Source organism: Theropithecus gelada, chromosome 9 (assembly GCF_003255815.1).
Source record: "Theropithecus gelada isolate Dixy chromosome 9, Tgel_1.0, whole genome shotgun sequence".
In the NCBI taxonomy this organism is placed as follows: Eukaryota; Metazoa; Chordata; class Mammalia; order Primates; family Cercopithecidae; genus Theropithecus; species Theropithecus gelada.
The window spans coordinates 40,464,959-40,477,493 of NC_037677.1; the positions used below are offsets into that span (position 1 = coordinate 40,464,959).

The 12,535-nt window shown below is 53.6% G+C and overlaps 2 protein-coding genes across 3 annotated transcripts in view; one reads left to right on the forward strand and one right to left on the reverse strand.

Moving 5' to 3' along the window:
- Positions 1-12,535, forward strand: part of RASSF4 (Ras association domain family member 4) — a 35,446-nt gene that overhangs the window by 16,277 nt on the left and 6,634 nt on the right. The window contains exons 4-6 of the mRNA XM_025397378.1: positions 6,979-7,121; positions 8,480-8,571; positions 9,263-9,420. Coding sequence (XP_025253163.1) covers positions 6,979-7,121; positions 8,480-8,571; positions 9,263-9,420 — 393 coding nt within the window. The remainder of the gene's footprint in view (positions 1-6,978; positions 7,122-8,479; positions 8,572-9,262; positions 9,421-12,535) is intronic.
- DEPP1 (DEPP1, autophagy regulator) lies at positions 1,870-3,409 on the reverse strand. Of its 2 annotated transcripts, none has more exons than XM_025397381.1 (2): positions 3,121-3,409; positions 1,870-2,564 (listed from the first exon to the last, which is right to left on the reverse strand). In XM_025397381.1, the coding sequence occupies exon 2, from the start codon at positions 2,537-2,539 to the stop codon at positions 1,901-1,903; it is 639 nt and encodes a 212-aa protein (XP_025253166.1). In that variant the 5' UTR covers positions 2,540-2,564; positions 3,121-3,409; the 3' UTR covers positions 1,870-1,900. The 2 variants fall into 2 exon arrangements, with proteins under 2 accessions (XP_025253166.1, XP_025253167.1); XM_025397382.1 differs by having other exon boundaries at positions 1,870-2,727; positions 3,121-3,306.

Here is a 12,535-nt window from a genome sequence, read left to right on the forward strand (position 1 = left end):
AGCCCCACTCCCCTCTCCACTCCCACCCCCACTCCCACCTCCCACCCCCGCCCCCACTTCCCTCTCCATTCCCTCTCTACCCCCAGCCCCACTCCCCTCTCCACTCCCACCCCCACCTCCACTCCCCTCTCTACTCCCCTCTCTACTCCCCTTTCCACTCTCCCCACCCCCACTCCAGTGGCAAGTAGGAAGGAGAATGCAACTGCTCTACAAGGGCCCACCAGGAGGCTTAGCTTGAAGGGAAAGGAATTCCCCTGGGCCTCTCTGCAGGAGCTTGAGACACTGCCAGAAGCCCCCACCACAAACCTGTATTCGACGGGGAGGGAGCACCTTCCAAAGGTGCCACTGACCTCTTTCACAAAGCTGGGTATTAGTGGGGAAGCCCGGGGATGGTGGGTCTCCTCAAACTGCCTGACCTCCCCAGATGCAGTGAGGCAGCTTCTGAGCATGGAGGAGTCTGCTGACCCCATCCTAGTTGCTGGACTCTCCCCTCTGACCCAATTTCATGATGCTTTGCAGAAGGGGCTGTAGTGAGGCTGGACCCAGCAAGCCTGGATCTCGGCCCCTCTGCTTTGGTCGGGGGCCCTCCGGATCTCTCCTGAGGGTGATGGTTGGCTAAAGGCTGCCCTGGCCAAAACCTGCCCCACACGTTTGCCCAAAGACAGGAACCTGCAGGTTTGAGACCACCACAGAGACACAGTGGGCTGTGACAGATACAAACATTTGTCTACAGTGCTCACAGTTGCAGCTCCAAGTTCATATGAGCAGGTTCCCAGCCCTTGCAGGGTGTGAAGGACACTGTTGATGTCCCCATTTTATAGATAAGGAAACTGGGTAATTGCTTGTCTGAACGTAACAGAAGACAAACATTTAACAAATCCAAAGCAATTAAAAATAGCCACAAAAAAAGAGAATGACCCAGGTTGACAACTCGCAGAGACCCGCCCAGGTGAGCTTGGTTGCCGCCCCCAGCTCAATCTTCCTCCTCTCCTCTCTCTGTCCTTTTGCCGCTGACCAGAGGCAGCCTGATTCCCATTCCCTGATGCCTCCCCTTCTTGCTGCCAGATGCCTCTAGGAATTGGGGTCCTTCAGACTCCAGATGCCCTGGCCTGGGCCTTAGAACATCTGGACTTCCCCGGTGAAGGGCAGCTGGACAGTGCCCTGCTTCTCACCCACAACTGGGACCCTGACCATGCCATGAGCCCCCTGGGTGGAGGTGAGATGGGGGTGGGGATGGTAGGACTGAGTGGTACAGATTCTGTCTTGGCCCTCGTCATGGGGGAACTCTCCCAGTGCCACGACAGGATGTATGAGTTGTAGCCAGCAGAGTGCCCCAGTGGTGCCAGGTGACAGTCCCCCTGGAATACATCAGTGCATTTGCTAAGACTCCATGTGTTCTCTTGGGCCTCACATAACATGGACTTTGAGAGTGGAGTCCAAGAGGTGGACTTGGGAGTGCCTGAGGCCTTGTTCTGAAACACCTGGGGGGCTGGCACCCCACTACCCTCATACCCTTACCACCAGTTTCCCCACCAGCGATGACGATAGCTACTCAGCGAATGGGCTCCTACATGCCTTTATGCGTCAGAATGGCCTGGGAGGCAGGTGCCAGTAATTAGTCCCATATTACCCACGAGAAACTGAGAACACAGATGTTAAGTAACTTGCTCAAGGTGATCAGCCAGCAAGGATCAGAGCAAACGGGATCGGTAACATCTCCTCATGTGAGACAGGCTGTTATATTCAGAGGGGGTTGGTCTCACTGTGAACTGCCCCAGCAGGGGCCTCTGCAGAAAAGCATTTCTGTTCCAGAGACCTGCCAGGGACAGTGACCACCATGGGGGAAGACGGGAGATGTAGACCCACCGAGCTCTTTACAGAAGCCTTTATTGGGCAGGGGTCAGAGTTCATGGATCACCGGGAGGTGCGAGTAGAGCGTTCTGAGGACACTGCTGGGGCGGGGGCTGCGGGGGGAGGCCATGGCTTGGGCAGGCTGCCCCAAAGTCCAGCTTCTTAGGTCAGAGCTCTGCTGCCCATCCTGCAATGGTCTTGCTAGGGAGTGCCCAGGCATCCTGGCTTCACAGAGCCTCCCTCTGGGGGCCCCCCTGGCCTTGCTGCTGTCCATCTGTCTGTGCGGACCCCAGAGGCCAGCAGAGGGGCCAGTCCTCCTCGGCAGGTCCCTCTGGCTTGGCTGCTTTTCCTGGGACTCCCCAAAAAGCCAGTCCAGGGGGTCCACAGCATCAGCCGTGGGCAGTGTGGGCTGCTGGCCACTGAAACGTGCGGTGATGTCCCGCAGGGACACAGCAGGGCGGCCCTTCCGGCAGGCCTGGGCTGGCCTGTGGGGTGGCCTGGGTTGGCCCTGGGCCGTGGCCTTGTTCAGCACAGAGGTGGGTTGTGCCAGTCGAGATATGGATCTCACGTAGTCATCCAGGCTAGGAGAGGGCGGGGGCTCCTGCCCAGGACCCCCAAGCAGCATCTCCTCCGTGGTCTCCCGAATTGTGGGCAGATGGGCCACGGAGAGCAGAAGCCGGGACCTCATCACCCTGGCGAGAGGAGGCGGCAACCTGTTGGGAAACAGAGGCCAGGTGGTGAGGGCCTGCCATGCATCCCACCGCCCCTCAGTGTCCCCACACTCCTCTGGGGCTGCTTGTAGGAATCTGGTGCCCTGAGAGCAGTTCGAAGTCTACAGAGCCCAGACCAGAGCTCGGACTCCTGGGCTCTTTCTTCCTGTTTAAGTTGAAAACCCAAAGGCTTAAGATTTTATCCTTATTGTTTCAGAATGTGCACAGATAAGAGAAACCAACCTAACAAACACTGGTCAGAGGAAAGCTGGGTTTAAAACCAGGATCGGCCACACACCTTGGGACCTTTGGCAAGGCCACCTCTCCAGGCCTCCACTTACCCATCCGTAAAACAGGGTTATAAATACCCCTGGCAGGGATGTTGTAGGAAACACATGAAATAACCCCTGAATCCCTTTGTAAATGCAAAGCCTTCTACAGACAGCCCTCTTCTCTAACCCATAGGGAGGCTGTGCAAGTTCAGGCTGGGAATTGCCTTCAAACATAAACAAAGTCCTTGTGTTTTGTCTCAAACCCAAGGGCAGCTGCTCCCTCTTACCTGGAGCCGAGAAGGTCTGGGGGTGGCAGGAGAATGGATGAGCAGGGACAGTCCAGTCCAAAGGAAGCCCCTGGGAAGCTTGGAGGCCAAAGGGTGGAGGGTCCGGCAGGGGGTCCAGGGTGGGGTCGCTGGGAGGAGGACGGTGCACTGAGTCTCAGAGAAAACTGTGCCAGACTCTTCCCTGAGCTGTCTGAAGAGCTTCGGCAGGCAGCTGCTTTTATACCTTCCCACCAGCTATCAATCACTGTCACGAGGACCAAAAATAGCCTGCTCAGGAAGGCTCTCTTAGGAAAACAGCTTGGAGGGCGGGGCCTGGCCCAGCTGCCCGCTTGGAGGTGTTTTTCTGCCAGTAGGAGGCTGGGGAATGTTTACGCTGCAGGGCAGGAAAGGGGTGGGTGCGCTGCTGGTCACCTAGGGGCACTGGGAGAGGGAGGGGTTCCACTGGGCCCTCACAGGTAGCCCCAGGCCCACCCCTGCCCCAAAGCTTGTTTCCCACTCTGTATTACACCAGCCCATCATGACTCCTGTGAAGTTGGGCCAGGTCCTCGGCAACTTTGATGAAAAATCAGCAGCACAGGACCCCAGCCTGGAGGCAGCTGAGGCTGGGTCCTTAGGCCTGCTCTTAGGATAGACACACCCTGCTCCCAAGGGACCAAGAGCAGTCTGCGGGGTCTGACCCTGGTCTTCTTACACCCCAGATGGGGTGCTTCCTGAGGATTTGTTTACTTGTTCACCAGATGTGAGGTGCTACTGTGTGCTGTGACTGCACACACAGGTGTGGCCCCCTGGAGCTCATATTCTAGTAATGGAGGAGATAGAGCCAGAGATGAGTGGGTGCTGTGATTCAGGCAACAGCAAGAGCTGCCTGAAGGAAAAGCACAGCAGCACAGTGGGACGCTGTGGTAGGCTGCCGCCACAGGAACAGTGGTCAGGGGTGTCTTCCCTCAGAGCAGATATTGGAGCAGAAACCTGAAAAAAATGGGAAAATGCACATTCCAGGTGGCGGGGGCAGCACGTGCAAAGTCCCTGTGGTGAGGTGCTCCAGACGGACATGCCCAGGGCACAGCAAGGTGCCTGCAGACTGGCCCATGTAGGAGGGGGTCAGTGAACCTTGGCGTGGATGCTGTGTTTCCCTCCAAGAGGGAGGCAAGGACACTGCAGGGTTTGAACAAGGGCACTGCAGTCTGGCTTCTGCTTCAAAGGATCGCTCTGGTTGCTGGGACTGGGCTGGGGCTGGGGGGCTGCCAAGGAGCACCTGGGCAGCATTAGAAAGCCACCGCCTCTGTCCAGGAGTGACCATGCCAGCAAAGGAGGCTGCCAAGGACGAGGGAAGCAGTCCCTGGGAAGCTCCTGCAATCCCCCGACAGGCCACAGATCCTCTGCCCCAGCCACAGTCCCACCTGGAACACGCCTGCCTGTGCTGCAGGTGGGGGAGAAAGAGGAGTCCCCCAGAGGTAGCCTAAGCCTGAGCTCTCAGTACTGGGCAGACCCCAGACTCCCTAGGCAAGCAAGAGGAACTGGCAGTCCCAAGTTCTTGAATTCTAGGTGGGAACTCCATGTGCACAAAGGCATCGGAGCAGGGAGTGCCTGAGACGGTGAACAGGATTTCAGTGGCACATGGCACTTCTCACCTTGCCCAAACTCTTATATCTTTTGTAGACCCTTTGTCTAGTTCGCTGGCTCTTCTTTGAATTTATTAGCAATGAGCAGATTAGTCAAGAGACTAAAAGGAGGGAGACGGAGAATTTGCTGCTGGCTGATAGGACTTTCCCTCCATTCAGATGCGGCCAAGCTGGGGGAGGGTGAACCGTGGTGGGCGGCAATGTTGGGGGCATACACGTCACCTCTGCAGGGGTGGCTGGCCTGGGTCATGGCTAGCCAGCCTGCCCCAGTACAACCAAGCCCCCGACCTTGTCCAGGCAGGTCCTGCTCAGCTTCCCTCCCTGTCCTCCCTCACTGGTCTTCCAGAGTGCAGTGCACAAGCACCCTCTCCAGGAAGCTGCATTGCATCTCCTTCTGTGTCCTGAGCCCCTCATGGCTGGGGCTGTGTCTCCTCCATCTCCCTCTGCCTGGAGTCCAGGGTGGGGCTGGAGGGCAGTGGGTCTCCACGAGTGAGCCATCCCCACAAGCTGTCTCCACTGAGAGGCACCCGAGACCAAGAGGCAAGAACAGAACCCGCCGTAGACCTTTGAACTCCATAGATCCGTGCTGGCCTCTCCTTCATAGGGAGCTCAGTGACACATCTATGCTTGTAGAGCACCAGCGAGTATCAAAAACAGCTCTGGTTTCTGCTTGTTTGTTTTCCTTTTTAGCGGATAATGCAAGGTCATATCTGGAAGCTGTGTGTGTTTTTGATAACCTTTGGATACACTGTTTTCTCTGTGGATGGCAGGATGTTTGAACCCAGAAACCCCATTGCTAACTTACCATGAAATCCACATTGTGCAGGGTCTTCCTGAGTGCTGCCAGGGATACGAAGAAGTTTCCATGGCATCCCTGTTCTCACGGGGCTTTTAGTGCCAACGAGGAGAGAGAAATGGGATTTGTGAATCTAAAATATGGGTCAGAAATACTGCATAATTCCTTTATATAAGGAATCTAAAATAGGCTCATAGAGGCAGAGAGTAAAAATGGTGGTTGCAGGGCCTGGGGCAGGGAAGGAGGAAGTGGGGAGTTTCTGTGCAGCTGATATAACATTTCAGCTATGCAAGATGAGTAAGTCCTGGACATGGGCTGGGCAACATTGTGCCTACAGTGAACAATACAGTATTGTGCACTTAACAGTTTGTTTAGAGGGTAGTTCTTATGTTATATGTCCTTACCACAATAAAACATAAATAAATAAGAAAATTAAATGTTGATTGAGATGGCAATGGGAGAATGATATTCCAAGTTAGTTGTGGAAAGACTAGTGTCAGAGCACATTAGGAGTGCGTAGCTTCAAGACCGCGGCTCTGGGTAGAGGGCAGCCGAGGTTGCTGGCAAGTATTCTGGCAAATGACTCAGCTTGGCCAGGCTTACACACAGAGTAACTGGGATTGGCACAGAGGCCTGGCGTGGTCTCGCAGAGACAGAGGCCTGGAATAGGTCAGGGGCACTGAATCAAGGGCCCAAGAGGTGCCAACCAGCACTAGCAAGGTGCCTGCAAAGGACTCTATTGATTAGGGCCCCAGGTTGGCAGCAGGAGAGGAACCATGTCACCTGCAGACCTAGGGACACTGAGGCAGGTTGGGGACATGGGATGAAGGCTGTTGTAGAAATTCTGGCATGGGATGTAAGGTTAGTGATGTCTAAGCAGTGGTGAGAAAAGCAAGCCTCTCTGTTAGCCCTGGCAAGTCGACGCTGCTGCTTTCGGGAGGCACCAGGAGAAGGGTGAGGCTGAGACACAGCTAGGACAGAGAGTGCCCACTTCTGCTCTGGTGGGCGTGGGACCCTGCAGGGCCTGGTGGCACAGGAACTGGTGGCACAGGACCCCCCCTCCCAGGTGCAGTGTGGGCAGAGAGGTCCCCTGCTTGGCACGAGCAGACAGACTGTGCGTTCCTGGAACCGCTTCCTCACTGAAGTGTGGACGTGTCTGCCGGCCAGCAGCTGGGTTCCTGTGGGACACCTGACTCAGCCCACTGCGCTCCGGGCTGTGTCCCTGGCCAGGCATGAGCTGAGCACATCTCAGGCTTCCTCCCACAGGGCCTGGTCACATGCCTCAGGACACGTAGTGGTTGATGGTCCTTCCCGAGGGGATGGGGCCACTCAGGAGGAGGGATGTGCAAGGCCTAAGTGTCCAGAGCATCCCATCCCTAGGGGGCACAGGGAAGGTGGGCAGCTGCTTTGGAGGAAGGGCTGATGTGTGTACCCCCACAGGAAGAAGGGACTCTGATCATCGAGGGGCTCCTCAACATTGCCTGGGGGCTGAGGCGGCCCATCCGCCTGCAGATGCAGGATGACCGGGAGCAGGTGCACCTCTCCTCCACCTCATGGATGCCTGGACGGCCCAACTGCCCTCCGTGAGTACCCGGTGGCTTCTGTGACACCTGCTCAGCCCAAGCTCCCTGTTTGGGGTGTGGGTTGGGGATATCCCGAGCCTCAGGGTGGGAGCCCTGTTCCCTTATGGGACACTGGCATGGGAGGGTGACCCAGCCTCATCGCCATGCCCCGTGACTGCCTCAGTCCACAGCCTCACCCAGAGTGGCCTCTCCCTCCCTCCTGGAGAATGTTCCAGGCTCCCATGACCTCCATTTCTGTTTCTCAAACTTCCTCCAAGCCACCTTGCTGGCAAGAAGGGACGACTACAGCCAGCAGGGCTCCCAGCACCTGTGCAAGCTGAACATGTCTTGCCGTCTCTTGTTCTATCTTAAAAATGCACACAAATTTAGCCTCTTACTACTCTGTTTTCATTTTAATGTCAAAATTTTTAAAATAAATTTGTCAGAATTTCTCATTAGATTTGTTTAATATCAGAAAAATGTTTCCGTCAGGAGGAAATGGTCTCCTGCCTGCCTTACTGTTTAATGCACATTTATCTCCTCCTCAGCCCACTCCCAAAAGACGCAGTTAGTAGCTGGGCCTTGCCTGCTTCTCCAGTAATAACTCCTGTAGAGAGCACACATTCAGAGCTTTGCCCCCTTCAGATTTCACATAAAACCCATGCTGTGACAGCACTCACCACCCTGACAGCCCTGGCACATCCCTAGGTGTCCCGTCACTCAGCGAATTCTGAGCCACACAGAATTAGATCATAAAGTCAGACTCCTTAGGAAGGCTGCAAGTGTGACTCACATGTGCCCCTCCTCGAGGTACAAGCAGTCACAGACAGCAGTCGCGGCTGGTGCCCATGTGTTCTCCAGGATCCCGTCTGTCTTCTCCTCCCCAGGTTCCCTGGGCTGCAGGGATCTGTCCCATCATACTCACTCCTTCTCCAGCCCAGCACTGGCTGCCCTGGCCTGGGGTTCATCCTGCTAAGAGGCCTGGAGGTTGGGCCCTTCTAGGTGGCCCCTGCCTGACACCCTACCAGGCCTTTGGGAAGCCCAGTGAGCCCGTTTGGCACACAGCTGCTGGCCTGGCTAAGCCTGGTGCCTAGGAATGTGCAGGCCCTGACTGCGTTCATGCATCCATGTGTCTGTGTGATGCAGTCCAGCACAAGCCCTCAGGCCAGCCTCACTTCCGTCCAGCAGATGCTGGGGGAGGCCTCTACTTTTCTTTTATTGTTTCAGACTGACTCTCTCGGTTTGAAATCCAGGCCTCACCTCAGCCTGCCGGGCTTCCCGCCTGTGTCCTGCCCCAGGGGCTGCTGGTCTCTTCTCCTTGGCCTGAGCTCCCTTTCTCTGCCAGCAGCCATCTCAGCACCGCAGTTGTCTCTTTTCAGAAAGGAGCCATCGCCCCAGGACGGGAACATCACAGCCCAGGGGCCAAGCACTCAGCCAGTGCACAAGGCTGAGAGTTCTACAGACAGCTCAGGTAAGCGGAGCCCATGAGCTGCCCAGACCCCTGCCTCATCCAGGGTAGGAGCAGAGGGGCTTGGCTCACAACCACAGTCTCCGAAGGACAGCTTTGTGCCCCAGCAAAAGAGGGGCTTCACCTGCTGGACCCCTACCCAGGTGCCTGCCTGTGAGGCGCTCTGCCCTCATTCTGGCTCCTCTTTATGGAAAAGTGAGCAGAGGTTTGGGAGGTGACAGTGTAGGGGTGGCCTGAGTCCCCTACCCTATGTGTGCTATGGGAAAGGAGCATCCACAGAGGGCACTGCTCCCTCCTGGCCCCTCGCCTCCCTCTGGGACCTCGTCCTCATCCTCTGTACCTGCTGATACATCCTTTTTGTGCCCCTTCCCTTAGCACTCAGTGAAGGGCCTGTTTCAGAGCAGGGGCTCAGAAGACAGGGCTGGGGCCACCAAAGACCTCCGTGGGCACCCTAAGACAGAGACCAAGAGGGGTATGGCCATGTGACATTGTGACCCAGGATACCCTGTCTGGGTCTCACCTTCCTATCTGCAAGCTGGGAGTATCCAGCCTCCAGTCCAGGAATGGCCCTCACGTCCCCATCTGCCCCAATGCACATGACCACAGAGCTCTAGGGAGCCAGACCTCCTGACAGCAGGCAGTTGCTCTGTCAGGATCACCCACCCTGCCATTCTCTCATCCATTTCTCATGCAGGGCCCCTGGAGGAGGCAGAGGAGGCCCCCCAGCTGATGCGGACCAAGAGCGACGCCAGTTGCATAAGCCAGAGGAGGCCCAAATGCCGTGCCCCCGGTGAGGCCCAGCGCATCCGGCGACACCGGTTCTCTATCAATGGCCACTTCTACAATCATAAGGTGATGCCCCAGCCTGGTCTGTCCCCTGGGTACATGGGGAGCCAGCCCTGAGCACAGGCACAGCAAGCACCATGACCTGTGTGGGGGCTGCTGGCATTCCTGTGCCCTCAGGAGGAAAAAGCTCCTGCCAGGTTGCATCCACATAACAGCCCCGTTTATGACCTATGCATTTTCCAGCACATTCTCACTGTCAGTCCATCCTCATAAGTCACACAGATTTCTGGCAAGTAAGCGAAGATGCCCTGGGCAGACAGTAACGCTGAACGTATCTTCAACGAGGGCGCTTTCTAGGAGGCTTACCCCCGAACGCGATTGGTTGATCCCTGGGAACACTGTGTATCGAACCATCACTCACACTGAATAATTAAGCAGGAGTGTGCCCAGGGCACGTGTGTCTGTGCCCCAGAGAACCTGGATGACCCCAGATTCCCACCATGCAGCCTTTTGTCTAAGGATGCATTGTACTGACCTCAGGAAAAGCTTTCCTTCCCCAAATTACATCATTCTATAAACAAACTGAACTATAACAGGATAAGTTGATTGTTACTATAAATAGAATGGTTGGCTGTCTGGGTAAGGCCCTGGATGGAGCGTCCTGTGACAAGCCACATACTACCCACATCACTGGGAAATGCAAACTGAGATTTCCAGTTGAAGCAGCTGCCCTTCTTGATAGAGGATGACTTATGGCAGGGAGGGGGCCCAGGGGGAGGGTCTCAGGGTCTGATCTGAAGCAGCAGGTGTCCCAGGTTAGGCCATCCAGGGGCCATTCAAGCCACACTTGGGGTGCCCTGGACTTTGGAATGAAGCCGAATTCTGCTGGGCAAGCTGAAGGGACCCTGCTTTAATTTCAGGATCTCCCTTCCATCCCCTGCTAGGCTTGTGGTGAGTGAATGAATGACAATAGGGTTGCCTTTGCTAAGTCCAGAAAAATCCAGGACTATTCCAAAGTAGAGTTTCCCGAGAGAGTAAAGGGGACCCAGGGTTGAAGTTAGGCAAAGATTAACAACGGTGTAGATTAGCCCAAGGACACATAACATGACTTGAGTATTCTTTAAATCTTGTTCCAAAAGGGGTTTAGTGTGTAATGTGTTGAGTACCCATTGTTAGCATTCAAATAAAGATTGATATGCTAGTTTAAGGAATTACTCAAAAATTTTCCAAAATATATGCATGAGTTTAGGTATTTTCCAGTTCTATGTTTCTTACCGAAAAAAAGCCAGGCAGGGGGGATTCTTTTGCTCCACGATTCAAAGTACTGAATGGTGGGGTTTAGCATTGGTACATTCGCTTCTCCTCGAAGGGTCTCATTCATCACTAAGAAGTGTGTCTGGCACAGTAAACCTTATTGTAGTGATTGCCAGTGTCATAGGAACACCATGTCCTAAGCACTCTGCAGCCTTTGAAATGAACAGTGAGGGTTTTCATCACAGCCTCTCATTTCCGTCTGAACCACACTATCAGGAAGAGCTACTCAGTCAGACGACACGGGGTCTCAGCCTGTCACCCAGTGAGGGCAGCTTTTCCTCCTAGTGACAGATTTGCCTATGGAATGTGAATCCATTCTTCCAGAAAAAAGTACTGCTTTCAAGGACAGGGAATAATATCATAAGCATTTGGGGCACCAGCTCCCCCATCTTCTGGGTGAGTAAGGGGAGTCCCAAAGAAAATCACTGTACAAGAAGCCCTTTGTCACTACGCTCAACATCCATACAGAACTAATGTCCTTAGAAATTAGGACACAGATTCCTTGAGTCAGAGGCAACAATTGAAAAATAAATAATTCCTAGCATTGAATTTCTGAGATAGTTCCAGGTTTTGTTTCTTAGAACTGTGCACTATTACTTCACTCGGTCATTTTCCAAAACTGTTGTGATTCCCAGAAATGTTGGTTTTATTTCCAGACTGGGTAAAACTTTGTAGCTCTTTCTACTGCCTGACCTGTTGGATTCCAATGCATTTTGTTAGAGAGAAACCATTGGTGGTTAGAGATGAGAAAGTAGCCACGGGGCCTTTTTTCCTACTTGAAGTTGGTTGGTATCACCTTGAGAAAAGGCTTTATGCAGAAGAAACACAGTGTCTTGTTAACAAGAATTTTTGTCTTTTTGAAATAGCCTAACTCCTCTCTTCCAGATTTCTTTCTTTTCTTTTCTTTCTTTCTTTCTTTTTTTTTTTTTTTTGAGATGGAGTGTCACTCTGTAGCCCAGGCTGGTGCAGTGGCATGATCTTGGCTCACTGCAACCTCCACCTCCCAGATTCAAGCGATTCTTCTGCCTCCTGAGTAGCTGGGACTACAGGTGTGCACCATCATGCCTGGCCAATTTTTGTATTTTTTGTAGAGACGGGGTTTCACCATATTGGCCAGGCTGGTCTCGACCTCCTGACCTCGTGATCCTCCCACCTTGGCCTCCCAAAGTGCTGGGATTACAGGCATGAACCACTGCACCTGGCCCTCTCTTCCATATTTCTTTGGACAAGAAGGCCTAATCCCAGTCCTGGCTTTCTGTGTAACTGAGTCACTCTGCACCTCAACTAGAATCAAGCCGGGGGAAGCAGATCAAGGTTGAGTCTCTGGCACAACATGCTTCATTTTATTGTGCTTCTTGTTACTGTACCTCGCAGATTGTTACAGATGGGACGTGTAAACATCTGCATTTTTTTTTTTAACTACATCCGCGTTTTCTGCAAATTGAAGGTGTGCAGCAACCCTGTGTTGAACAAGTCTGTCGGTGCCATTTTCCAACAGCGTGTGTTCACTTTGTGTCTCTGTGTCAGATTTTTTAGCAATAAAGTAGTTTTAATTAAGGCATGCATATTTTTGAGATGTAATACTATCTCACCCTTAAGAAACTACAGTATAGTATAAACATATCTTGTATATGCCCTGGGAAACCAAAACATTTGTGTGACTCACTTTATTGAGATGTTTGCTTCATTGTGATAGTCTGGACCTGAACTCACAATGGCTCCCAGATGTACCTGTACTTATCAGAGCAGGGACCAGTGGGGGATACTGAATAGGTCCTTGAGCTCTCTAAGCCTCAGCTACCTCCTTGGGAAAACAGAGCTAGGATCTCAGAGGAGGAATATGTGAATCTAAACTTGAGTTTGAAAA

Excerpts from the sequence above, each read along its gene's own strand:
- DEPP1 (XM_025397381.1), bottom strand. The coding sequence starts at position 2,539 with ATGAGGTCCCGGCTTCTGCTCTCCGTGGCCCATCTGCCCACAATTCGG.